The sequence below is a fragment of the Neoarius graeffei genome, chromosome 6 (genome assembly GCF_027579695.1).
Source record: "Neoarius graeffei isolate fNeoGra1 chromosome 6, fNeoGra1.pri, whole genome shotgun sequence".
Taxonomy (NCBI): domain Eukaryota; kingdom Metazoa; phylum Chordata; class Actinopteri; order Siluriformes; family Ariidae; genus Neoarius; species Neoarius graeffei.
Window position 1 is genome coordinate 85,335,015 of NC_083574.1, and position 27,779 is coordinate 85,362,793.

Here is a 27,779-nt window from a genome sequence, read left to right on the forward strand (position 1 = left end):
AAATCATGGACTTCATGGAGTACAATGAGGAGCAAGACCAAGACACATCCAACACCACACATGACCAAGTTCATGTCAAGACCAAAACTAGACACTCGATTGTCCAATTTCCTGGTTGGAGTATCTTCCTAACCGGACATAAAATTTCTCTTGAATGAACTAAAATAGCCCATCAACTTTGGTATTATCAGTTTGTACAAATAAGTACATAGGATATGTTAAGCATGGCCTATTCTTCTAGCAAGTTCTGAAGTGTAGTCCTGTTTCATTGCATTGCATTGGGAGGTTAGGAAGCACTCCATCTTCAGTACCACAACACTACTATCTAGTGTTACCCAGAAGAACATGGGTTCACTTTTGATTCTGATTCCTCTCAAGATTCTTCTTTTGTCTCTCAGGGAGGATTTCCTGACCCCTGTCACTGATCTAAATCCACGTCTGGATTTCTATAGAGCTGCTGTTGTTAAAAGCACTACTGAAGTGAATTGTGCTCAGTAGTGAGCATAATGGAGAAGAAAATGATTATAATAAAGTATAGCTATTTTAGATGTAATACAAATAAATTGATGAGATGTGTTAGTAGAGAAGATGTTCTTACCTCAAATCTCCAGAAGGAATTGTATGATAATACGGTAACTGATAATGGAGGAGAAAATGTGTATAATAAAGTATAGCTATTTTAGATGTAATACAAATAAATTGATGAGATGTGTTAGTAGAGTTGTTCTTACCTCAAATCTCCAGAAGGAATTGTATGATAATACGGTAACAGTGGGGCATCAGGGTTTTATACCCTTTTCTGTTTATTCACCGTGATAACTATATCACCTGAATATAGAACAGCAGCTGCTTATTCCTGAGAAAGGTGTATCTAAGACGTCGTGTACTCAAAACTTAATTTTTAATAGAAAAGATAAATTGAAGGCCATCAGCTTTAGATAAATAGTCATGCTGTTAAGAAAGCAGGTGCAGTTTTTCCCTGATCAGTCCATTGTATTCAAACAAACTAGTTGTATCACTTCGACATCTTCCAGATTATTTCTTTTGCTATTTCTTTGCAAGTTGATTTTAATTATCATTTTTGTCAATCACCTTGAGTCAGCAAAGTTCAAAATTGTTGATCTCAAGCTGTAGCAGGTTGGAGTATGGTTTAGGGCGGGGGTGCAGTGGGAAGGGGGTTTTGGAAAGACCAGGAGGATTGAAGCAGCTCCCCCAAATTCTAATTTCATGAGTGCTACCCGACATGGGAAAGGTGGAGGGATCGCAAATATATTCAAAGCCTCTTTTCAATGTAAACAGTCCTCACTTGGTGATTTCACATCCTTTGAAAACTTATGTGCACTTGTTACATGCTCTCCTAACATATTGTTATTAACTATTTACAGGCCTCCGAGACATTCAGCCAAAGTTTTTCTGGAAGAGTTTGGTGAACTGTTGTCAGTCATTTGCTTAAAGTTTGACTGTCTTATTATATCTGGGGATTTTAACTTGCATGTAGATAATCCTGAAAACACTTATGCCAGATAACTACTTGCACTTATTGACAACTTCAACCTAGTACAACATGTACAGGGACCGACCCACTCTCCTGGTCATATCCTTGACCTCGTTACATTTGAGATACAACTGCCAAAAAACGCTAAAGAAGTAAAACAAAATGGCGGCGCGTGTTGCTGAACCAACCAAGAACGAAATAAAAACTTTACTCGAAAAGAAAACCCTCAAAAAAATAAAATAAGCAACAAAATATGGAATCAAAGTATTTGATGATAAGAATGTATCTTTTTTTATTTTTCAATAATTATTATCACATTTTTCACAAATTGCTACTGTCATTTCCCCGGTTTGTTTAAATTCTAAGTGGAAATGATTTGGTCGGATGTTTTGTACGAAGTTTTTATTTATTGAATTTGCAAAAAATAAAAATGCTACGTTTCTCAAAATCCAGTGAATGTGGATAAAATAAAACAGTTATTCCACTCAATCTCATCATATATGGCTTATAGACAACTCGGAGTTCCACGTCTTGTCAGCTTTCAGCTCACGTACGACTCGATTTCGTAGAATAACAAATATGGCTCATCAAAAAATTCCAAACTAAAAGTGTTAAGATTGCATCTCGGCATAAACTCACTGGAGGCAGCCATGTTTGTTGTTCACGTCAGAGCGACCTTCGACCTGCGTGTGTGTAATGTACCATGCTATCTTTTTTTCAAATTATTTTAATTTTTTTCCCATGCTATTGCCTGCCTCGCTTGGCATGATCATGACACGTAGATCTACACCCACACACAAATACTCGCAGAGCCACAGCTGTGACTCCAGTTGGTTGTGTAGCCTGAAATTGTGACATCAGTTCATCCAGGATATTCCATGACTGACACACTACCGGTATATCCATTGTTTTTTTATTTTTTTTAAATGTCATGAGATGCATTGCGTAATCATTGGTGGAACTATTTTATATCATGTGAGCCATGCTTGGCCACATAATTGGCTGCAAACCTGATTATTTCACCACAAAATTGTCTTTGATTCTGGAAGTGATGCCATATTTGTTGATTGATTCTCACGTTCTGATTGGCTGAGCCAGACCACATGACCTTGCTGTAGTGTATGTAGTTATGTTATACCATGTAGAGCCAGGCAGCGTACTACAGAGGGTAACTGAGAAAGCCAAGCACCCACACATCTGGAGGGAAATTTTGTATATATTTTGCAAGTATTTTATAAGGAAATAGTTCATAATTTATTCACTGAGAATGCACCAGAAGGTATGCAAATTTCAAAATTTTCTGGGGGGCATGCCCCCAGAACCCCCTAGCATTAGCATACCTTTGGCGCACTGTGGAAAATTACAGAGCTGCCTATTATGTTTTTTTGGCCGGCTACTTCAGATTTTCTAGAAGAACCCTGGCTCCAGTATCTGTACATTTGTCAGTCTAGTCTTCTCAGATGACACATGACCCTCATGCATGAAGTAACACATCACCTGTTGACTGCTTCTCTACACAATTACTTACTTGCTTTTATTCATTCCTTTCATGAAAATGCACAATATACAGTATTGAATTAGAACATAATTCAAGATACATAGATCAAAGCGACTCTTCATGATTGGAAAGGAGCAGCAAGAATATAATTCTTATTTTTGTCTGCCCCTTCGTAAAACAAAGAATCTTAGATGGTCTGTAAATTCCAATTACAACCCCGATTCCAAAAAAGTTGGGATAAAATACAAATTGTAAATAAAAACGGAATGCAATAATTTACAAATCTCAAAAACTGATATAGTATTCACAATAGAACATAGACAACACATCAAATGTCAAAAGTGAGACATTTTGAAATTTCATGCCAAATATTGGCTCATTTGAAATTTCATGACAGCAACACATCTCAAAAAAGTTGGGACAGGGGCAATAAGAGGCTGAAAAAGTTAAAGGTACAAAAAAGGAACAGCTGGAGGACCAAATTGCAACTCATTAGGTCAATTGGCAATAGGTCATTAACATGACTGGGTATAAAAAGAGCATCTTGGAGTGTCAGCGGCTCTCCGAAGTAAAGATGGGAAGAGGATCACCAATCCCCCTAATTCTGCGCCGACAAATAGTGGAGCAATATCAGAAAGGAGTTCGACAGTGTAAAATTGCAAAGAGTTTGAACATATCATCATCTACAGTGCATAATATCATCAAAAGATTCAGAGAATCTGGAAGAATCTCTGTGCGTAAGGGTCAAGGCCGGAAAACCATACTGGGTGCCCGTGATCTTCGGGCCCTTAGACGGCACTGCATCACATACAGGCATGCTTCTGTATTGGAAATCACAAAATGGGCTCAGGAATATTTCCAGAGAACATTATCTGTGAACACAATTCACCGTGCCATCCGCCGTTGCCAGCTAAAACTCTATAGTTCAAAGAAGAAGCCGTATCTAAACATGATCCAGAAGCGCAGACGTCTTCTCTGGGCCAAGGCTCATTTAAAATGGACTGTGGCAAAGTGGAAAACTGTTCTGTGGTCAGACGAATCAAAATTTGAAGTTCTTTATGGAAATCAGGGACGCCGTGTCATTCGGACTAAAGAGGAGAAGGATGACCCAAGTTGTTATCAGCGCTCAGTTCAGAAGCCTGCATCTCTGATGGTATGGGGTTGCATTAGTGCGTGTGGCATGGGCAGCTTACACATCTGGAAAGACACCATCAATGCTGAAAGGTATATCCAGGTTCTAGAGCAACATATGCTCCCATCCAGACGACGTCTCTTTCAGGGAAGACCTTGCATTTTCCAACATGACAATGCCAAACCACATACTGCATCAATTACAGCATCATGGCTGTGTAGAAGAAGGGTCCGGGTACTGAACTGGCCAGCCTGCAGTCCAGATCTTTCACCCATAGAAAACATTTGGCGCATCATAAAACGGAAGATACGACAAAAAAGACCTAAGACAGTTGAGCAACTAGAATCCTACATTAGACAAGAATGGGCTAACATTCCTATCCCTAAACTTGAGCAACTTGTCTCCTCAGTCCCCAGACGTTTACAGACTGTTGTAAAGAGAAAAGGGGATGTCTCACAGTGGGAAACATGGCCTTGTCCCAACTTTTTTGAGATGTGTTGTTGTCATGAAATTTAAAATCACCTCATTTTTCCCTTGATACATTTTCTCAGTTTAAACATTTGATATGTGATCTATGTTCTATTCTGAATAAAATATGGAATTTTGAAACTTCCACATCATTGCATTCTGTTTTTATTTACAATTTGTACTTTGTCCCAACTTTTTTGGAATCGGGGTTGTACCTACAGTACACCGCACATCAGTTACCTACACCATCAGCTACATATACCAACAACTTAAAGGAAAAAAAACACCACACATTTATAAGCTCAAAACAATAAAAATGATTATCTACATTCAATGCCAACAACATGTCTCAACCATCTTACTGGGCCTGCCTTAAAACAAGGGGCCTCCGAGTTATTAATATGGAGGTGTTTGGGGTTTTTTTTTAATAAGGTGTGGCCATAAGTTAAGATTTTTGAGTCAAATATCTCAAGGCTACACATTATCCAGAAGATACCAAATTCATAGCCACAAATTGTATATAGTATAACATGATTTAATTACTTGGCTGAAAAGTCTACTCACATGGAGAATTTGATCATTCATACAGGCAAATAATATTCACGTCAGTAACTCCGGTCTGTGTAAAAGCTAATTTAAATGATACTTTGGTTCCTGTGACCACAATGAACTACATCTGCAAACTACATCTAGCAATCCATCCATCCATCCATCCATTATCTGTAGCCGCTTTATCCTGTTCTACAGGGTCGCAGGCAAGCTGGAGCCTATCCCAGCTGACTATGGGCGAAAGGCGGGGTACACCCTGGACAAGTTGCCAGGTCATCACAGGGCTGACACATAGACACAGACAACCATTCACACTCACATTCACACCTACGGTCAATTTAGAGTCACCAGTTAACCTAACCTGCATGTCTTTGGACTGTTGGGGAAACAGGAGCACCCAGAGGAAACCCACGCGGACACGGGGAGAACATGCAAACTCCGCACAGAAAGGGCCCCATTGGCCACTGGACTTGAACCCAGGATCTTCTTGCTGTGAGGCGACAGCGCTAACCACTACACCACCGTGTGCCACTCCCATACTACATCTAATGGCTTTAATATATTAATTCATGGGCACACCTTAGTTATTTATTCAATACATATGATTTAATGTACCAATCAAAAGTTTGTACACCCCTACTCGACTCATTCATCATTTTTTTCTGTATTTTGTATTTTCTACATTGTAGAACAATACTCCAAAGACATGCGGTTAGGTTAATGTGGGGCGGCCTTGGGCTGAGGTGCCCTTGAGCGAGGCACCTAACTCCCAACTGCTCCCCGGGCGCTGTTAGCATGGCTGCCCACTGGTCTGGGTGTGTGTGTGTGTGCTCATTGCTCACGTGTGTGTGCATGTGTGTGTTCACTGCTTCAGATGGGTTAAATGCAGAGAGGAATTTCACAAGTGTGTGATGAATAAAGTTGTGCTTTCTTTCTTTTTCTTTCAATACTGAAGTCATCACAACTATGAAATAACATCTGGAACATGTGTGGTTAACAAAAAGTGTTTTAAAAATCCCACAAAAATGTTTCATATTTTAGATTCTTTAACGTATCCAGCGTTTACCATGATGACGCTTTACACCCTTTTGGCATTATCTTAACCAGCTTCATGAGATCGTCACCTGGAATGCTTTTCAATTAACAGCTGTGCCTCGTCAAGGCATGTCCAAACTTCTGACATTACTACTGGGTCCTGTAGATGTGAACCCATATCTTGTTAAGATTTGTCATAAAAGGTAGATTGTAGTCTTTAAGCAACTCATTTTGAGAAAACTGTATTTACTGTTGTATTGACCAAAACAAATGGGTGCAGTGTGTAAAGTGAATTTATTTTATTGTTTTCAAAAAATGACACGACTTCAAAGTGTCATCACAACTATTAAGATGCAGTTATCCAGTCCGAGGCCACCTGAAAGACTGCCTATCTCCAGTACACAGCAGTTTCTGCACAAAAAGAAAAAAAAGTGTTTAACATTCTCATAAAGAATTATTTTTCTCTTCTATGATCAAGGCCATTCCATTTTATATTATTCTATCCACATTCACTGGATATGAGCAATCACGCGCTCTGATTGGCTACTCTACTACTAGGCTATCAGCTCGTATACTGTAAGTAGAGAAAAACAAAATAGCGGAGTGTGTTGCTGAACCAACCGAGGACGAAATAAAAACTCTACTCGAAAACAAAACCCCAAAAAATTATCGAGTATTTAAAAGAAACGGAAATAGCTAAAAGAATATAGTCCCCCTCAATCCCCCTCAATCTTCTTTGAGCAGAAAACTCAAAGAAATACAAAAAAGCAACAAAATATGGAATAAAAGTATTTCATGATAAGAAGGTATCATTTTTTACTTTTCAAGAATTATTATGGAATGTTTCACAAATTGCTACCGTCGTTTCGCCAGTTTGTTCATATTCTAAGCAGAAATGAGTTTGTTGGACATTTTGTATAAAGTCTCTCGAATTTGCAAAAAATAAAAATGTTCAGTCTCTCAAAATCCAATGAATGTGGATAGAATAAAGCAGTTATTCCACTCAATCTCATCGTACATGGCTTATAGCCAACTCGGTGCTACGTGTCTCGTCGGCTATCAGCTCATGTACGACTCGATTTCATGGAATAATTGTTCAATATTTTATAATAGAAACTGCATATACTAGTATAATTCAAACTCCAGTAGTGCATAAAGGAAGACTATTGCTACAGCTGTCCATGTGAACTACTCACAGCAGTTGTAGAGTCTCTTGATTCTGAGGATGTCATTTGGGCTCATTTCAGTAGCCGTTCCGAGGGTCACATTGGGGTTAGGGATGGGGATCATCGTGGGCTTATCATTCTTAGAGAAAGCAGTTCTGAAATACCAAACAAGAAAGTCAGTATTTTCTGTTTTGCAGTCATTTCAAATCAGTTTAATGAGCTTATGTTACATTAAAATGATATTGAATATTGAAAAATGTATGGGATGGTTGTTTGGTGACTGACTGACTTGTGGTATTGCATGACGGAGTTGTAGTCGTAAGGTGTATTCTGGTTGAGAGTGTCCGTCTTGTTGAAGTTGTACTTCTTGTCTGATGAGGAAACAATCACCCCAATTAGTTGGGGACTAATTAGTAAAACCCACTAAAAGCATTTATGTTTGAAAAGTTTCAGCAGATCAAGATTTTTAAAGAAGTTAATCTGAACACTTTAACTGCATAAATCCTGGGTCTGTACCCTCCTCAATGTTCTCCCAGACAATAACGATGTAGCTGTCTCGGTCGCTGCGGGTCTGTTCATGATGAAAGCCCAGAGCATGAAGAAGCTCATGCTGAATGGTATGAAAGTAGACACAGCCGTTATGTTCCAAGGACAGGGCCTGCTTATTACCTTGACGTCCAACGTAAGACCAGCATCTGTAAAAAGAATAAGATTTACGTATCAGTAATATGACACATTGGTGGGGTTTTGGGGTTTTTTTTTCGTTGACTTACATCAAGTAATCAAATTTAAAGGATCTAAACCTATTTACCATTTGACCACTGTAACAAGAGCAATGCAACGTTTAGAAGGAAGCCATGGCCTAATGGGTAGAGAAGCAGCTTTGGGACCGAAACGTTTGCTGGTTTGCTTCCCTGGACCAGCATGAATGGCTGAAGTGCCCTTAACCAAGGCTACTGCTCCCCAGGCTGCTCTGGGTATGTTGTACGTTGCTCTGGGTAAGACCGTCTGCTAAATGCCATTAATGTAATGTAATTTAATCAGAGACTGGTTGAAAGAATTAATCGAAGAACACCACTACGAAATGCGCTTTGATATTTGAAGTGATGGATAATAATCAAATACACCATGCACTGAGAGGCTCCGGTTGAAATTATGGATTCTCTGAGGTGACTGGTGTAGTACTATTTTGTGAGGGGCACAGCACCAAAGAAAATAGTCCTCTGCCACTCACCAAAGTGAATGGATAATTTCAATTGGTGCCTCACAGTGTATGGTATATTAGATTTATATTCTGTCCACATTCACTGGATATGACCAATCGAGCGCTCTGATTGGCTAATCTACTACTAGGATATCAGCTCATATACCGGGAGTAGAGAAAAATAAAATGGTGCAGCATGTTGCTGAAACAACTGAGGATGAAATAAAAACTCTACTCGAAAACAAAACCCCAAAAATTATCAAGTATTTAAAAGAAACAGAAATAGCTAAAAGAATATAGCCCCCCCCCCCCCCCCCCCTATTTCCTGTTCTACACTCCAGCCCAGTCGGTGGCGGTAATGCACCTTTAAGTTGGTTTGCCAACCACCAAAACACCCTAAAGAAGAAGAAGAAAACCCAAACATTACAAAAAAAAGCAGCAAAATATGGAATAAAAGTATTTGATGGTAAGAACGTATCTTTTTTTATTTTTCAAGAATTATTGTTCACACACATTACTCAGTCCAACAGTCCAAGTGATATTCATGTTTATTCTATCCACATTATGAGCAATCGCGTGCTCTGATTGGCTACTCTACTACTAGGATATCAGCTCATGTACCGTGAGTAGAGAAAAACAAAATGGCAGCTTAATCAAGTATTTAAAAGAAACAGAAATAGCTAAAATAATATAGTTGTTTGTCGCCCCCCCGAAAAAAAATATCTCCTGTTCCACACTCCAACCCAGTCGGTGGCAGTAATGCACCTTTAAGTTGATTTCCCAACCGCCAAAAAACGCTAAAGAAAAGCAAAATGGTGGAGCGTGTTGCTGAACCAACTGAGGACGAAGTAAAAACTCTACTCGAAAACAAAACCCTCAAAAAATTTTAAAAAAGCAACAAAATAAGGAATCAAAGTATTTGATGATAAGAACGTCTCATCTCATTATCTGTAGCCGCTTTATCCTGTTCTACAGGGTCGCAGGCAAGCTGGAGCCTATCCCAGCTGACTACGGGCAAAAGGCGGGGTACACCCTGGACAAGTCGCCAGGTCATCACAGGGCTGACACATAGACACAGACAACCATTCACACTCACATTCACACCTACGGTCAATTTAGAGTCACCAGTTAACCTAACCTGCATGTCTTTGGACTGTGGGGGAAACCGGAGCACCCGGAGGAAACCCACGCGGACACGGGGAGAACATGCAAACTCCGCACAGAAAGGCCCTCGCCGGCCACGGGGCTCCAACCCGGACCTTCTTGCTGTGAGGCGACAGCGCTAACCACTACACCACCGTGCCGTCCCTTATAAAGTTTTTATTTATCGAATTTACAAAAAATAAAAATGCTCTGTTTCTCAAAATCCAGTGAATGTGGATAAAATAAAACAGTTATTCCACTCAGTCTCATCATACGTGGCTTATAGACAACTCGGAGCTACGCGTCTCGTCAGCTTTTGGCTCATGTACGACTCAATTTCATGGAATAACTTAAATATCCCTAAGAATTCCAAACTAAGTGTTAAGATTGCATCTCGGCATAAACTCACTGGAGGCAGCCATGTTTGTTGTTCACGTCGGAGTGACCTTCGACCTGCGTGTGTGCAATGTGCCACTTGCCTCACTTGGCGTAATCATGACACGTAGCTCTACACACACAGAAATGCTCGCGGAGCCACAGCTGTGACTTGAGTCGGCTGTGTAGCTTGAAATTGTGACATCAGTTCATCCAGCATATTCCATGACTGACTCACACTATATCCTTTTTTTTTTGAATGTCATGAGCTACATTGCATAATCATTGGTGGAACTATTTTATGTCATGTGAGCCATGCTTGGCCAATCCCTGCACAGGAATTTTTTGATAAGGGATATAATCCTAACTATAGTATGGAGTATAGGGTGTGCATCACTGAACAGTCTCATTTTAAGGAAGATTATATGTGTGCATACCCGTTGATAGACTCAATGCTGATATAATCCTTCTGATTGGAGCGTTGAATAAAACGGATACAGGTGTTGTTGAAAGAGTCCAGGCCTTTCTGGATATCGTTCCGCTGATCATCATCTGAGGGTGTACAGAGTATCTGTTTGGTCAGTCACTTTGCTCCTTGTGCTACTTCAAATTGAATATACAGTCAACGTGTGATGTTAAATAAATAATAATAATAAGCACTAATTGTTCAATTCCTTGATCAGAAGCCAAATGAGTCAAAATCAGTTTACATTAACAATAGAAATATGATCATTTGAATAATAATAATAATAATAATAATAATAACATAAGGTTTGAATGATATTTTATGAGATACTAAAATTATTATGATATATGATATGAGTTCACATCTTTGACGTACTGTATACATCGGCGATCACGTAGGGTATGTAGACATTGCCATCGGCCGACTTTGGCCACTTGCAACGGGAGGAGGTGCAGGGATCAGCGTTTTTCCCATTATCGCCAGCAACAGCAATGTCTCCTTCAATCAGCTCAGGTTTATCTCCACTACGAACTAACATACAAAGGGTTTTTATAATAATTAGAATATTCAGTACATTTAATAAATTTTCAATATGTTTCTTCCTGCATCAATAATCAAATGGTGCATTACTTATTTTTATATAAATATTTCGTCACTGCCTAAAAGCAGAGCTCCTGATGAGTTTATGAGCAAAATATTTACAAGGGCACAAAATTAACCTGAATACAATAATAACATTATAGCACCATGAATGAACCACTGAATTGTGTCGTGTCGTGTATTTCATGTCAGTGAATCACTGCATTATCTTGTGACAGTGAAACCAATAATGAGATACGCATCATAGTTACAATACATATTTATTCCTTTCTTAGAAACAACACCACTGCATTTATTATGGTGTGTGACTCTGCTGGGTGCCTGGTGGACAGCAGTGAACCAGCGCTTTCGCTTTACATCATGAGCTCATCTGGTCATAAGGCCGATGGTCTGTTGCCATGGCATGGCGTCCGTCATCCACTGTCCACAATTCAGTTAAATCGCATCTCCTCCGTCAGTTCTCCACGGATTTCCGTTCCAATGGTTTTATTTGAAAGAACTCATCACTCTGCACAAAACGTGGTCGTTGTTTTGTCAAATATTTTGTTAACAAGTTAGTAATTAGGCCAAATTAATGAATTTTCCAGGCCTCTCACGAGAATTGTATATCCAGTTCTGATCAATCGATTCCAGTTCTGATCGATGTTTTGGGTAGATCTTCCCTCGGGGAACAAAACTTGGTCATTTGTATCTTGAGTTTCTTGTTGGAAACAATTTGTTTACAACTTTGTTTACAACTTATGGATTTCAGTTCTGATTGTTTTATTTGAAAGAACTTGACCTTCTGCACAAAACTTGGTCATTGTTTGGTCGATTTTTTGGCTAACAAATTAGTCATTAGGTCAACTTAACACATTTCCTTCTGACTAGAATTGTATCTCCTCTCTCATTTATCATGCAAATTCAGTTCTGATTGATGTTTTGGGTCGATCTTCCCTCAGGGAACAAAATTTAGTCCTTTGTTGATTTTCCTGTTGTCAACAATTTGTCGTGGAGGTTGGTCCTCTCTCACATTGTCACGTTTCAGTTCTGGTTGTCATGGTTGTTTTGATGGCAGGCCAGATGAGCTACTATGTCCTTGGCATTCTGGTTACTATATAGTTACGATCCAATATTATCGGACATAAGAATCAATATCAATCCGCGGTAGGTTTAGATTATCTAAAACTCAGGAAAGATGCTCATAATTCTTAGTGAACTCTGCAGTAATTATTTTTGAACAAAGGTACAGAGTAAGAAATCGTTCAGGTAAAAAAGCATACAATGTAAAGATATGTTGCCTACTATGAAAAACCCAGTAGGATAAAAACTTTCGGGGGGGAACCTACTGGAAAACATCCTCCTCGACTGAATGCAGCGTCTGAGCTCCGAGGGTTCGAGCTGCGAGCTTGATATTTCAAACAGATGTCTGGTTACAACTATCAACTGTCCAACAAGCTAATGGAGTAATAACTGTCTGAACTAGTTTTATATGAAACTGTCATGAATATTTTCTGTAAAATGTGTTAGTAAATAATCCCACATTATTTTTTAAAAAGTAAATTAAAAACTAAATAGAGACTGTAATTAAAGTCACAGTAATTTGCGCTAGCTGTTACAAACCGGGACGTCTGGTCACCGTACCCTATAGATCCGGAGTGGTAAGAGATAGAGAATGATGCTTACTGAGGAAAAGTTTTGCCCTTCTGCCCTGAACAAAATAAAACTGATTGAAAAAAATCATGAAAATTGACAGAGTTATAAGGGACTGAAAAAAATCCCGTTTTTCACGGCTCATTCCAGATCAGTGATCCAGATCAGTATCAAAAGTCATAGCAACGTAATTCAGCCCAGAGGTATTCTTCGTGTGAAATTTGTTGATGAATGGTTTAAAACTGAGGGCGAAATAGCGTCCTAAAAACATTAGGAGAATAAGGATAAGAAGAAAGCAGAAAGATTCTGAGCGAGAGGAACAATTTGCGCCAGCGCTGCTAGCACAAATTAATAAGTGCTGGATAAAAACCCATCTATCTTATGGAAATAAAGGTACAAATTTCATTGTCCAGTAGTTAAGTGTTGATGAGATGTTGTCTTGCACTGACTATCCGGTTCCCCATGGTGGTAGGCGTACGTCATTAGTACTTACGGACATCATACGGTCGCAAAAGCCATCAAAAATCAAGCTACCATATTCTCTTAATTATGGAGGTCTGCCATAAAATACCAGTGTTAATAAATATATAACGTTGTAAGTATGTTTCTGTTGTAAATACTGACTTGATTTGTAATATCCTGTATGCTGGCAGTGGTAGACTCTTTACCCTGTAGGGGTCAGTGTTTGTTTTTGTGCCTGTGTGTACATACTGGTGTTACTGTTCACCCTCTCGAGCCGCTCTCCCACAGACAGATCAGCAAGCGGGTCCTCCAGACCTATCAGACGAAACATTAGCGTATTAAATCTTTCAAGGTTCCTGTTCATTTGAAATGCTGTTCAGTTAAAGCATGCAACTAATGGTTGATGCCTCCAGAATGGAAGTTCATCGATAAATAATCAGTGTAATGTTAAAGTGCATGACTTACCATGGTACAGAGAAAACACAGCACATAAAAAAGACACAAATAATTATAAGTGCAATGAAATAAGCGCAAAAGAAAATTTGTTCACGTGCCACTCTTTCTACTCCTACAAAGATCTCACGCTTGCTATGGCTCACCTTGCTGAAAAATCCAGCTTAGCCTGACCAGCTACCAACTGGCAACATGGTCAAGCTGGTAGACCTTCTGGTAGAAAGGACTATTCCTGCTATGTTGTATACAAGGAATAATAAAGAAGCTGGAAAATCATACAGTAGATGACGAAGATGATCTACCAGTTTCACCAGATGTTTTGGGTTTTGGCCAGGCTTGTAGTCCGACTCGTGCCCTAATTTTAAGGACTCATGGCTTGACTTGGACTTGAGCACTGATGTCTCTGACTTGGACTCATGTATTAACTGCATTCAGACTTGTAAATTGGAGATGAGGACTCAGATTTTTTTCTTTATTTTTTGTAACATGCCATAATAATTTGGCATGAGATATTTATATCTACATTAATTTTTATACTAATTTTGTGCAAGAGAATGCACATTCACGTGTTCATTCATCATGTTCAGGAACAAACTAATGTTAATGGCACTAAAATGCCTGGAGAGAAGCCCCTAGGATTGTCCACTTTGCTTATACAGATTTCTCATGCAGTGGGAAAAAATGCACTGCTATGTGTTCCATATGTAGAAGAACTATTGAGGAGATGACAGGGACAACCTCAAACTTCATTCATCGTTTGGTAAGACTACACCCAGAGAAGGAAGTGACATGCTATGTTCACTGCTCTGTTGATAGCGGGGCTTGCTTGCTGACAGATGAACTAGCTAGTGTTAACCCTCTCTCATGTTATTTGCCCTGTTGATAGCAGGGCTTGCATCGGACTCAACTCGGCTCAGTAGTGGACTCGACTTGGACTCGACACTAAATTTTCTTGAATGACTTGGACTTGACTCGGACTTGACCACTGGGGACTCAAGACTGGACTTGAACTCGAGGTTTAGTGACTCGACTACAACACTGGTTTTGGCAGCTGGTCAGACCAAGGTGGCAGGTAGTGAATAGTCAATTCTTCAAACAGGTACTTAGATATTTAGAATGCATATTGTTTTATTTGTAATATATGCATGCATGTCTCTCACCTCCTCTCCAGAACAGAGCAGCAGCAGGGCCAACAGACCCACGGTCACTTTATACACAAACATGTCTGCAGACGTCCTGTAGAGGAGGGCAGATACAGTTGAAGATCTCCACTATGATCCTTTGGATTTGGGAGATGGTCTGGGAGTGCCAACTCCCTGATCCATGTGACTCATGAAGGGATTGTTTGAGCCTTTGACTAATACTTTCAATCAACTATATTTTGAGTAGGACTACAAACTATGCAGGCATTGAGACCTTCAACTCCTCAATATTACATTACAGGCATTTCACAGATACTCTTATCCAGAGTGACATACAACAGGACCCTGATAAAGCCACAGCAATGGGCAGCCTGGGGATCAGTTGGGGGTTCGGTACCTTGCTCAAGGGCACTTTAGCCACATCTGCTGGTCCAGGGAATCAAACTGGTGACCTTTTGGTCCCAAAGCTGCTTCTCTAACCTTAAAGCCATGGTTTCCCCCATAGCAGGAACCTGAACGTTATTGCTTGATTGAGATCCTGAGTCTCGCTTAATTCTTAGCTCAATGCTTAACATCACCTGAAGACGGTCGACTTGTACCCTAGAACTGTTGTTGCTGTTCATACCAGGACTCTTCTTCACAAAATGCATCCTTTCATCCTAAACATCCTTGCAACACATGTAATACTGTTTGCCTTTACTCTGGTGGGGTGTTTCACAGTCAGAGTACACAAGTTTGTGTCATTAGTTCAGTTTTTTGGCACAGTTTGTGAACTAAATGAGGCCTTTGATGGAAATTTATTTTCTGCTGAATGTTGTTGGTGGCAAGAATTTGTAGCTAGAATACAAACAGCACTGTGTTGTTACCTGGCTAATGGTGAGAACATAAATTGTCCTCTCCAGAAAAAATGTTTTGACAGACAAACATCATGTTTTTTTTTGTTGGTAACCACTGTAGCTCTTTTTAAGAAGCTAAGTGTATAACCATATGTGCCTGTACTTATATGGACCTGGACTTTCAGAATCATAACCTACTTGTCTAAGAACTGCCTTTTTTAAATTTATTTTAATAAGGACCACATTACCAGAGAGGACATTTTTGACAGACAAGTTACCTTATTAAATATACCCTTGTTGCCCGATCAGTACCCATTTGGGGTTAACTTTGTTGGCAATAATTCTTCAAGTATGAAATGAGGCTGTAAGATAGCGCAATATTAGGATTGGCAACCTTTTCAAACTAGACCAAATAAGGTTGAAACATAAAAAAAATGGTCAAAAATGGGGTTACATAATAGTATTTCAAGCTGGCATGTGCATGTATTCAAACAAATGACTAATTTGCAGGTGGGATGGTATTAGTTCTTCATGTAGAGCTAATCCTCACTTCACAAGTACTTATTGTACTTCAGTAATGCTTGATCCATTCCATATAATCCACTTTGGTACCCTGACTGTGAAACAGCCCTTCTACTGATTTATAATCTCACTATCTAGTAGTGTTGGGTTCAAGTACTACCTTAGCCAAGACCATGTTAAGAGTAAACCCATAGCCAACGCAGTCCAAATCATGGACTTCATGGAGTACAATGAGGAGCAAGACCAAGACACATCCAACACCACACATGACCAAGTTCATGTCAAGACCAAAACTAGACACTCGATTGTGCAATTTCCTGGTTGGAGTATCTTCCTAACCGGACATAAAATTTCTCTTGAATGAACTAAAATAGCCCATCAACTTTGGTATTATCAGTTTGTACAAATAAGTACATAGGATATGTTAAGCATGGCCTATTCTTCTAGCAAGTTCTGAAGTGTAGTCCTGTTTCATTGCATTGCATTGGGAGGTTAGGAAGCACTCCATCTTCAGTACCACAACACTACTATCTAGTGTTACCCAGAAGAACATGGGTTCACTTTTGATTCTGATTCCTCTCAAGATTCTTCTTTTGTCTCTCAGGGAGGATTTCCTGACCCCTGTCACTGATCTAAATCCATGTCTGGATTTCTATAGAGCTGCTGTTGTTAAAAGCACTACTGAAGTGAATTGTGCTCAGTAGTGAGCATAATGGAGGAGAAAATGTTTATAATAAAGTATAGCTATTTTAGATGTAATACAAATAAATTGATGAGATGTGTTAGTAGAGAAGATGTTCTTACCTCAAATCTCCAGAAGTAATTGTATGATAATACGGTAACTGATAATGGAGGAGAAAATGTGTATAATAAAGTATAGCTATTTTAGATGTAATACAAATAAATTGATGAGATGTGTTAGTAGAGTTGTTCTTACCTCAAATCTCCAGAAGGAATTGTATGATAATACGGTAACAGTGGGGCATCAGGGTTTTATACCCTTTTCTGTTTATTCACCGTGATAACTATATCACCTGAATATAGAACAGCAGCTGCTTATTCCTGAAAAAGGTGTATCTAAGACGTCGTGTACTCAAAACTTAATTTTTAATAGAAAAGATAAATAGAAGGCCATCAGCTTTAGATAAATAGTCATGCTGTTAAGAAAGCAGGTGCAGTTTTTCCCTGATCAGTCCATTGTATTCAAACAAACTAGTTGCATCACTTCGACATCTTCCAGATTATTTCTTTTGCTATTTCTTTGCAAGTTGATTTTAATTATCATTTTTGTCAATCACCTTGAGTCAGCAAAGTTCAAAATTGTTGATCTCAAGCTGTAGCAGGTTGGAGTATGGTTTAGGGCGGGGGTGCAGCGGGAAGGGGGTTTTGGAAAGACCAGGAGGATTGAAGCAGCTCCCCCAAATTTTAATTTCATGAGTGCTACCCGACATGGGAAAGGTGGAGGGATCGCAAATATATTCAAAGCCTCTTTTCAATGTAAACAGTCCTCACTTGGTGATTTCACATCCTTTGAAAACGTATGTGCACTTGTTACATGCTCTCCTAACATATTGTTATTAACTATTTACAGGCCTCCGAGACATTCAGCCAAAGTTTTTCTGGAAGAGTTTGGTGAACTGTTGTCAGTCATTTGCTTAAAGTTTGACTGTCTTATTATATCTGGGGATTTTAACTTGCATGTAGATAATCCTGAAAACACTCATGCCAGAGAACTACTTGCACTTATTGACAACTTCAACCTAGTACAACATGTACAGGGACCGACCCACTCTCCTGGTCATACCCTTGACCTCGTTACATTTGAGATACAACCGCCAAAAAACGCTAAAGAAGTAAAACAAAATGGCGGCGCGTGTTGCCGAACCAACCAAGAACGAAATAAAAACTTTACTCGAAAAGAAAACCCTCAAAAAAATAAAATAAGCAACAAAATATGGAATCAAAGTATTTGATGATAAGAATGTATCTTTTTTTATTTTTCAATAATTATTATCACATTTTTCACAAATTGCTACTGTCATTTCCCCGGTTTGTTTAAATTCTAAGTGGAAATGATTTGGTCGGATGTTTTGTACGAAGTTTTTATTTATTGAATTTGCAAAAAATAAAAATGCTACGTTTCTCAAAATCCAGTGAATGTGGATAAAATAAAACAGTTATTCCACTCAATCTCATCATATATGGCTTATAGACAACTCGGAGTTCCACGTCTTGTCAGCTTTCAGCTCACGTACGACTCAATTTCGTAGAATAACAAATATGGCTCATCAAAAAATTCCAAACTAAAAGTGTTCAGATTGCATCTCGGCATAAACTCACTGGAGGCAGCCATGTTTGTTGTTCACGTCAGAGCGACCTTCGACCTACGTGTGTGTAATGTACCATGCTATCTTTTTTTCAAATTATTTTAATTTTTTTCCCATGCTATTGCCTGCCTCGCTTGGCATGATCATGACACGTAGATCTACACCCACACACAAATACTCGCAGAGCCACAGCTGTGACTCCAGTTGGTTGTGTAGCCTGAAATTGTGACATCAGTTCATCCAGGATATTCCATGACTGACACACTACCGGTATATCCATTGTTTTTTTATTTTTTTTAAATGTCATGAGATGCATTGCGTAATCATTGGTGGAACTATTTTATATCATGTGAGCCATGCTTGGCCACATAATTGGCTGCAAACCTGATTATTTCACCACAAAATTGTCTTTGATTCTGGAAGTGATGCCATATTTGTTGATTGATTCTCACGTTCTGATTGGCTGAGCCAGACCACATGACCATGCTGTAGTGTATGTAGTTATGTTATACCATGTAGAGCCAGGCAGCGTACTACAGAGGGTAACTGAGAAAGCCAAGCACCCACACATCTGGAGGGAAATTTTGTATATATTTTGCAAGTATTTTATAAGGAAATAGTTCATAATTTATTCGCTGAGAATGCACCAGAAGGTTTGCAAATTTCAAAATTTTCTGGGGGGCATGCCCCCAGAACCCCCTAGCATTAGCATACCTTTGGCACACTGTGGAAAATTACAGAGCTGCCTATTATGTTTTTTTGGCCGGCTACTTCAGATTTTCTAGAAGAACCCTGGCTCCAGTATCTGTACATTTGTCAGCCTAGTCTTCTCAGATGACACATGATCCTCATGCATGAAGTAACACATCACCTGTTGACTGCTTCTCTACACAATTACTTACTTGCTTTTATTCATTCCTTTCATGAAAATGCACAATATACAGTATTGAATTAGAACATAATTCAAGATACATAGATCAAAGCGACTCTTCATGATTGGAAAGGAGCAGCAAGAATATAATTCTTATTTTTGTCTGCCCCTTCATAAAACAAAGAATCTTAGATGGTCTGTAAATTCCAATTACAACCCCGATTCCAAAAAAGTTGGGATAAAGTACAAATTGTAAATAAAAACGGAATGCAATAATTTACAAATCTCAAAAACTGATATAGTATTCACAATAGAACATAGACAACACATCAAATGTCAAAAGTGAGACATTTTGAAATTTCATGCCAAATATTGGCTCATTTGAAAATTTCATGACAGCAACACATCTCAAAAAAGTTGGGACAGGGGCAATAAGAGGCTGGAAAAGTTAAAGGTACAAAAAAGGAACAGCTGGAGGACCAAATTGCAACTCATTAGGTCAATTGGCAATAGGTCATTAACATGACTGGGTATAAAAAGAGTATCTTGGAGTGGCAGCGGCTCTCCGAAGTAAAGATGGGAAGAGGATCACCAATCCCCCTAATTCTGCGCCGACAAATAGTGGAGCAATATCAGAAAGGAGTTCGACAGTGTAAAATTGCAAAGAGTTTGAACATATCATCATCTACAGTGCATAATATCATCAAAAGATTCAGAGAATCTGGAAGAATCTCTGTGCGTAAGGGTCAAGGCCGGAAAACCATACTGGGTGCCTGTGATCTTCGGGCCCTTAGACGGCACTGCATCACATACAGGCATGCTTCTGTATTGGAAATCACAAAATGGGCTCAGGAATATTTCCAGAGAACATTATCTGTGAACACAATTCACCGTGCCATCCGCCGTTGCCAGCTAAAACTCTATAGTTCAAAGAAGAAGCCGTATCTAAACATGATCCAGAAGCGCAGACGTCTTCTCTGGGCCAAGGCTCATTTAAAATGGACTGTGGCAAAGTGGAAAACTGTTCTGTGGTCAGACAAATCAAAATTTGAAGTTCTTTATGGAAATCAGGGACGCCGTGTCATTCGGACTAAAGAGGAGAAGGATGACCCAAGTTGTTATCAGTGCTCAGTTCAGAAGCGTGCATCTCTGATGGTATAGGGTTGCATTAGTGCGTGTGGCATGAGCAGCTTACACATCTGGAAAGACACCATCAATGCTGAAAGGTATATCCAGGTTCTAGAGCAACATATGCTCCCATCCAGACGACGTCTCTTTCAGGGAAGACCTTGCATTTTCCAACATGACAATGCCAAACCACATACTGCATCAATTACAGCATCATGGCTGCGTAGAAGAAGGGTCCGGGTACTGAACTGGCCAGCCTGCAGTCCAGATCTTTCACCCATAGAAAACATTTGGCGCATCATAAAACGGAAGATACAACAAAAAAGACCTAAGACAGTTGAGCAACTAGAATCCTACATTAGACAAGAATGGGTTAACATTCCTATCCCTAAACTTGAGCAACTTGTCTCCTCAGTCCCCAGACGTTTACAGACTGTTGTAAAGAGAAAAGGGGATGTCTCACAGTGGTAAACATGGCCTTGTCCCAACTTTTTTGAGATGTGTTGTTGTCATGAAATTTAAAATCACCTCATTTTTCCCTTGATACATTTTCTCAGTTTAAACATTTGATATGTGATCTATGTTCTATTCTGAATAAAATATGGAATTTTGAAACTTCCACATCATTGCATTCTGTTTTTATATACAATTTGTACTTTGTCCCATCTTTTTTGGAATCAGGGTTGTACCTACAGTACACCGCACATCAGTTACCTACACCATCAGCTACATATACCAACAACTTAAAGGAAAAAAACACCACACATTTATAAGCTCAAAACAATAAAAATGATTATCTACATTCAATGCCAACAACATAAAAAAAACCCCATAAAAATCTAATTTTACGAGCTCATAACAAATAAAATGAACATCCAGTTAAATTTCATGTGCATATTGTCTCATTTGTCTCTCTTTATACGTTTTTTAAACTGAAAAATATCTGTACAACACTTTAAATCATTCTGTTGAGAATTCCAAAGTTTTATGCCAACAACAGAAATACACATTTGTTTTAAAGTGGTGTGAGCAACTTGATGCTTAAAATCAAATCTCCTTCTATGGTTGTCATCTTCTAAGGTAAACACAAAGAACTTCTGCATGTTCTCTGGCAATATTCTGTTCTTGGCTTTAAACATTACTAATAATGTCTGCAGTTCGATTATCTCTTTAAATTTCAATAACCCTGGCTTAATAAATAATATATTGGTGTTCTCTAAACTCAACTTTGTGAATTATTCGAATTGCTCTTTTCTGCATTAAAACCAACGGCATTATATTGCTTATGTATGTGTTACCTCACACTTCTACACAATAACTAAAATAAGGCAATATAAGTGAACAGTACAACATTCTCATTGTTTTACAATCCAAAACATACTCGACTTTGTTCAAAATAAAAATATTCTTTGATACCTTTTGTTTAACATATGATATATGAGATTTCCATGTCAATTTTTCATCCATTATAACTCCTAGAAACCTAAACTCAGATACTTTCTCAATGTTAACTCCATTAATAAGTAATGAAACTTCATCCTTTCTTTTATTTGCAAAAACCATAAATTTAGTTTTTTCACATTTAATGATAACTTATTTTCATCAAACCAAGACTTAAGTTGAACCATTTCATTTTCAATACTTTCAGATAATGATTTTAAATTATCTCCAGAACAAAAAAAATAAATTGTCATCTGCGAACAAGACAAACTTGAAGACATTTGAGACTTCACAAATGCCATTTATATATAAAATAAAGAGTTTAGGCCCCAAAACAGAACCTTGTGGAACTCCACATTCAATTGTCAAACATTCTGAAATATTACCGGCAAAATGCACATACTGTTGTCTGTTCTGTAAATAGCTGGTTAACCAGTTAAGGACAACTTCTCTCACACCATATGCATTCAACTTTGAAATTAAAATAGAATGATCTATTGTATCGAATGCTTTCTTTAAATCAATGAATACCCCGATTGTATATTTCTTTTTGTCAATAGCTGTTGTGATTTCTTCTATTATATTCATTATTGCTAGAGCTGTAGACCATTTTGTCCTAAAACCATACTGACTCTCACTCTTTAAGTCATTCTTTTCGATGAAACTATCTAATTTTTGAACCAAAATTTTTCTAGCACTCTTGAAAATTGTGAAAGCAATGATACTGGTCTGTAATTATTAAAGCTGTGTTTATCTCCTGCTTTAAAAAGTGGTATGACTTTTGCCGTTTTCATCCTAGCCGGAAAAACACCAGTTTTAAATGAATGATTGTAAACATAACATAGTGGTTTAACTATACAATCAATGGTCATTTTTACTATTTTCATATCAATTCCATCACTATCAGTAGATGTCTTCCTTTTTGATTTAGCTGCCACAGAAAAGATTTGATTTTCATTCACTTCACCTAGAAACATTGACTGCATCACTTTATTTTCCCCTTTCCAGACACTTTTTGTCTGTCCACATTTTTTTGTAATTTCATTTGCCAAACTAGGCCCAACATTCACAAAAAAAAAGAATTAAATTCATTAACCATTTAATTCATGTTTTTAATCACCTTATTGTCCTTTATAAAATGGTTGGGTAGATCTGTTGATCCCAATTTGTTCCTTATTACATTGTTCAGTATATTCCATGTACCCTTAACGTTGTTTTTATTTACTAGTAAAATTTTATTTTAATATTCCTTTTTCGGGGGCGGCACGGTGGTGTAGTGGTTAGCGCTGTCGCCTCACAGCAAGAAGGTCCTGGGTTCGAGCCCCGGGGCCGGCGAGGGCCTTTCTGTGCGGAGTTTGCATGTTCTCCCCGTGTCCGCGTGGGTTTCCTCCGGGTGCTCCGGTTTCCCCCACAGTCCAAAGACATGCAGGTTAGGTTAACTGGTGACTCTAAATTGACCGTAGGTGTGAATGTGAGTGTGAATGGTTGTCTGTGTCTATGTGTCAGCCCTGTGATGACCTGGCGACTTGTCCAGGGTGTACCCCGCCTTTCGCCCGTAGTCAGCTGGGATAGGCTCCAGCTTGCCTGCGACCCTGTAGAAGGATAAAGCGGCTAGAGATAATGTGATGTGTGTGTGATGTGATTCCTTTTTCGGACTATCGGTCAGCCTCGAAGAAATTCTGGCAAACCGTCTGGTGCCTCAGGAGGGGGAAGCAGTACTCTGTCAACACTGCTTACAGTGCGGGTGGGGAGCTGTTGACCTCTACTGGGGACATTGTCGGGCGGTGGAAAGAATACTTCGAGGATCTCCTCAATCCCACTGTCACATCTTCCATTGAGGAAGCGGAGGCTGATGACTCAGAGGTGGACTCGTCCATTACCCAAGCCGAAGTCACTGAGGTGGTTAGCAAGCTCCTCAGTGGCAGGGCACCGGGGGTGGATGAGATCCGCCCTGAGTATCTCAAGTCTCTGGATGTTGTGGGGCTGTCTTGGCTGACACGCCTCTGCAACATCGCGTGGCGGTCGGGGACAGTGCCTCTGGAGTGGCAGACTGGGGTGGTGGTCCCTCTTTTTAAGAAAGGGGACCGGAGAGTGTGCTCCAATTATAGGGGAATCACACTTCTCAGCCTCCCAGGGAAGGTTTACTCCAGGGTACTGGAGAGGAGAATTCGGCCAATAGTCGAACCTTGGATCCAGGAGGAGCAATGCGGTTTTCGTCCTGGTCGCGGAACACTGGACCAGCTCTATACCCTTCATAGGGTGCTCGAGGGTTCATGGGAGTTTGGCCAACCAGTCCACATGTGCTTTATGGATTTGGAGAAGGCATTCAACTGTGTCCCTCGTGGTATTCTGTGGGGAGTGCTTCAGGAGTATGGGGTTTGGGGCTCTTTGCTAAGGGCTGTCCGGTCCCTGTACGAACAGAGCAGGAGTCTGGTTCGAATTGCCGGCAGTAAGTCAGGCCTGTTCCCAGTGCATGTTGGACTCCGGCAGGGCTGCCCTTTGTCACTGGTTCTGTTCATAATCTTTATGGACAGAATTTCTAGGCACAGCAAGGGGCCGGAAGGAATCCTGTTTGGGAACCACAGAATTTCATCTCTGCTTTTCGCAGATGATGATGTCCTGTTGGCTTCTTCAAACCAGGACCTTCAGCATGCACTGGGGCAGTTTGCAGTCGAGTGTGAAGCAGCTGGGATGAGAATCAGCACCTCCAAGTCAGAGGCCATGGTTCTCGACCGGAAAAGGGTGGCTTGCCCTCTCCAGGTTGGTGGAAAAGTCCTGCCTCAAGTGGAGGAGTTTAAGTATCTCGGGATCTTGTTCACGAGTGAGGGAAGGATAGAGCGTGAGATCGACAGGCAGGTCGGTGCGGCCTCCGCAGTGATGCGGTCGCTTTACCGGTCCGTCATGGTGAAGGAGCTGAGCCAAAAGGCGAAGCTCTCGATTTACCAGTTGATCTACGTTCCGACTCTCACCTATGGTCATGAACTTTGGGTAATGACCGAAAGAACAAGATCATGGATACAAGCGGCCAAAATGAGTTTCCTTCGCAGGGTGGCTGGGCGCTCCCTTAGAGATAGGGTGAGAAGCACAGTCACTCGGGAGGAGCTCGGAGTAGAGCCGCTGCTCCTCCACATCGAGAGGAATCAGCTGAGGTGGCTCGGGCATCTCTTTCGGATGCCTCCTGGATGCTTCCCTGGGGAGGTGTTCCAGGCATGTCCCCCCGGGAGGAGGCCCCGGGGAAGACCCAGGACACGCTGGAGGGACTATGTCTCTCGGCTGGCCTGGGAACGCCTCGGTGTTCTTCCCGAGGAGCTGGCCGAGGTGTCTGGGGAAAGGGAAGTTTGGGCTTCCATGCTCAGACTGCTGCCTCCGCGACCCGGTCCCGGATAAAGCGGAAGAAGATGAGACAAGATTCCTTTTTCGCTTGTCTCAATATGTTGGTTAACTTATTATTGTACTAATTGTATTGTTTTGCAGCAGTCTCTGTTCTAGATTTTATGAAGTCTCTATAAAGTTTGTTTTTCTTTTTACATACATTTTACAACCGTTTTGTTATCCAGGGCTTTTTATTATAATAATGTTTAGGCATATGCCATTTTTTTGGACAATGTTTATTATAGAGAGCTAAATAACAATATAATAATGACTCATATGCAGTATTCACCTCATCTGTATACACCCCATTCCACTCTTGCTTTAAGAGATCATTTCTGAAGGCATTAATTGCCTCATCAGTTCTTACCCTTATGTATCTGTGGCAATTTTCTGGTTTCTTTCTCTGTAATTGATAATTAAATGTTACAAGTACAGGTAAATGGTCACTTATATCATTTATTAGTAAAAACGCTTCTAATTTTATTCTCTAAAAAATTTGTAAAAATATTGTCAATTAATGTTGCACTACTTGTTGTTACTCTACTAGGCTTTGTAATCAGTGGGTACAACCCTCTACTATATAATACGTCCAAAAAAATCAGAAGTTTGTTTATGCGCAGAGACCTTTAAGAGGTCGATGTTGAACCACCACAGATAAGTGATTTATTGTCATTTAAACCATTCATTAATTCTTCTAAACATCCATAAAAAAGTTTCCACATTTGACCCTGGTTTCCTGTAAACACATGTAACAACAATATTTCTCATTCTTTCTAATTCAACTTCCACAGCAATACACGCCATTAAATCATCAATTACAGATGTCATGCATTCAACTGGTCGACATTTTAAGTCACTGGCCACATAAAGGGCCACACCCCCTCCGCTCCTGTTAACTCTACTGGTAACAGATAAATCATAGCCATTAATATGCAAATCAATATCTTTCTCTTCATTTATCCAGGTCTCAGATAAAGCTATCAACTTAAATTTACTTTTAAACGTGTCCAAATATTCAGTAAAGTTTTTAGGTAAACTTCTACAATTAAAATGTATCAATGAAAATGTCTTATCAAGTTCGACACCATCATTAATTTGCTCATCAGTATAATATGCACAAGAGTCACTGATGTGGTTAAAAACATAATTCTCTGAATCCACATCATTTTCAAAACCACAGACTCTATGTTCTGTATATTCAGATCTTGAAAAAACCTGGCTCTTAAATGAATCAGCCATTTAAATTTTTTTTTGCAAAACAATGTTGAACTCCATATCACAGTTTTTCTTAATTGTTTTCATTCTCCCAACTCTCATCACCATATTCCCAGGAAAAAAGCAAAGATATTCTTTAACAACCCTTTTGTAAGGGAAAAAATAATTCAAAACATGAACTAAGAACAAAATATATTAACTTAGAATTTCACTGAGTCAATTCATTGTCTCATCTCATCATCTCTAGCTGCTTTATCCTGTTCTACAGGGTCGCAGGCAAGCTGGAGCCTATCCCAGCTGACTACGGGCGAAAGGCGGGGTACACCCTGGACAAGTCGCCAGGTCATCACAGGGCTGACACATAGACACAGACAACCATTCACATTCACACCTACGGTCAATTTAGAGTCACCAGTTAACCTAACCTGCATGTCTTTGGACTGTGGGGGAAACCGGAGCACCCGGAGGAAACCCACGCGGACACGGGGAGAACATGCAAACTCCGCACAGAAAGGTCCTCGCCGGCCACGGGGCTCGAACCCAGGGCCTTCTTGCTGTGAGGCGACAGCGCTAACCACTACACCACCGTGCCGCCCTCAATTCATTGTCACTTGTATTTATCCAGCCGAGTGATTACAAGGTCATCCGCTTTGGAATACTGCTCCAAATCCTCCACCCTTTGTTCCAGCAACACGATCTTCTGGTCCTTTTGCTTCATTGTAGCTTTCAACTCCCGGATCTCCTCCATTAGGCCTGTGCGGGTTTTTTGTTGCCTCACCACATTGCTGATCTCCTCAGACATAAAGTTGAGGGAATTTTGAATCTCTGCCAACTCCTCAGCCATTTTTTTGTTGCTAATCGACATCTTTCTTCAAAAATGCCAAATTGTATTCGTCATCTTCTTCATTTACTTCCGCTTTTACCTTCGTCGACTATCTAAGCTTAGCTTAGCACAGCATAGTTAGCACGCTAGCAGCTCCAGCAACAGTTTTAAGGGCAGTGGCTTTGGTGTTTGACATAAAAATTGAAATTTATGGACTAAATTGATACCTAAGAAGATTTCTTATGGGTAACATCTCTAACATTAGCCCTCTAGCTAGCCACAACATGATTCAAAAACATTTTTTATTCCTTATACACTTGGATATGGATGGATTGACAATAAAGCTCTCTTGAATCTTGAAAGCGTTGAAAGATTTCCTGAACAATTTTCTAATCATTTACACTGATGACATTTTCTCAGCTAAC

General features: G+C 39.7%; 2 protein-coding genes across 3 annotated transcripts in view; one reads left to right on the forward strand and one right to left on the reverse strand.

Moving 5' to 3' along the window:
* Positions 1-27,779, forward strand: part of LOC132888119 (carbohydrate sulfotransferase 8-like) — a 329,227-nt gene that overhangs the window by 243,540 nt on the left and 57,908 nt on the right. The window lies entirely within an intron of this gene.
* LOC132888123 (low choriolytic enzyme-like) lies at positions 7,366-14,901 on the reverse strand. Of its 2 annotated transcripts, none has more exons than XM_060924131.1 (7): positions 14,839-14,901; positions 13,475-13,532; positions 10,907-11,062; positions 10,503-10,617; positions 7,860-8,038; positions 7,633-7,714; positions 7,366-7,498 (listed from the first exon to the last, which is right to left on the reverse strand). In XM_060924131.1, exons 1-7 carry the CDS (start codon positions 14,899-14,901, stop codon positions 7,366-7,368), a joined length of 786 nt encoding a protein of 261 aa, XP_060780114.1. The 2 variants fall into 2 exon arrangements, with proteins under 2 accessions (XP_060780114.1, XP_060780113.1); XM_060924130.1 differs by having other exon boundaries at positions 14,824-14,901.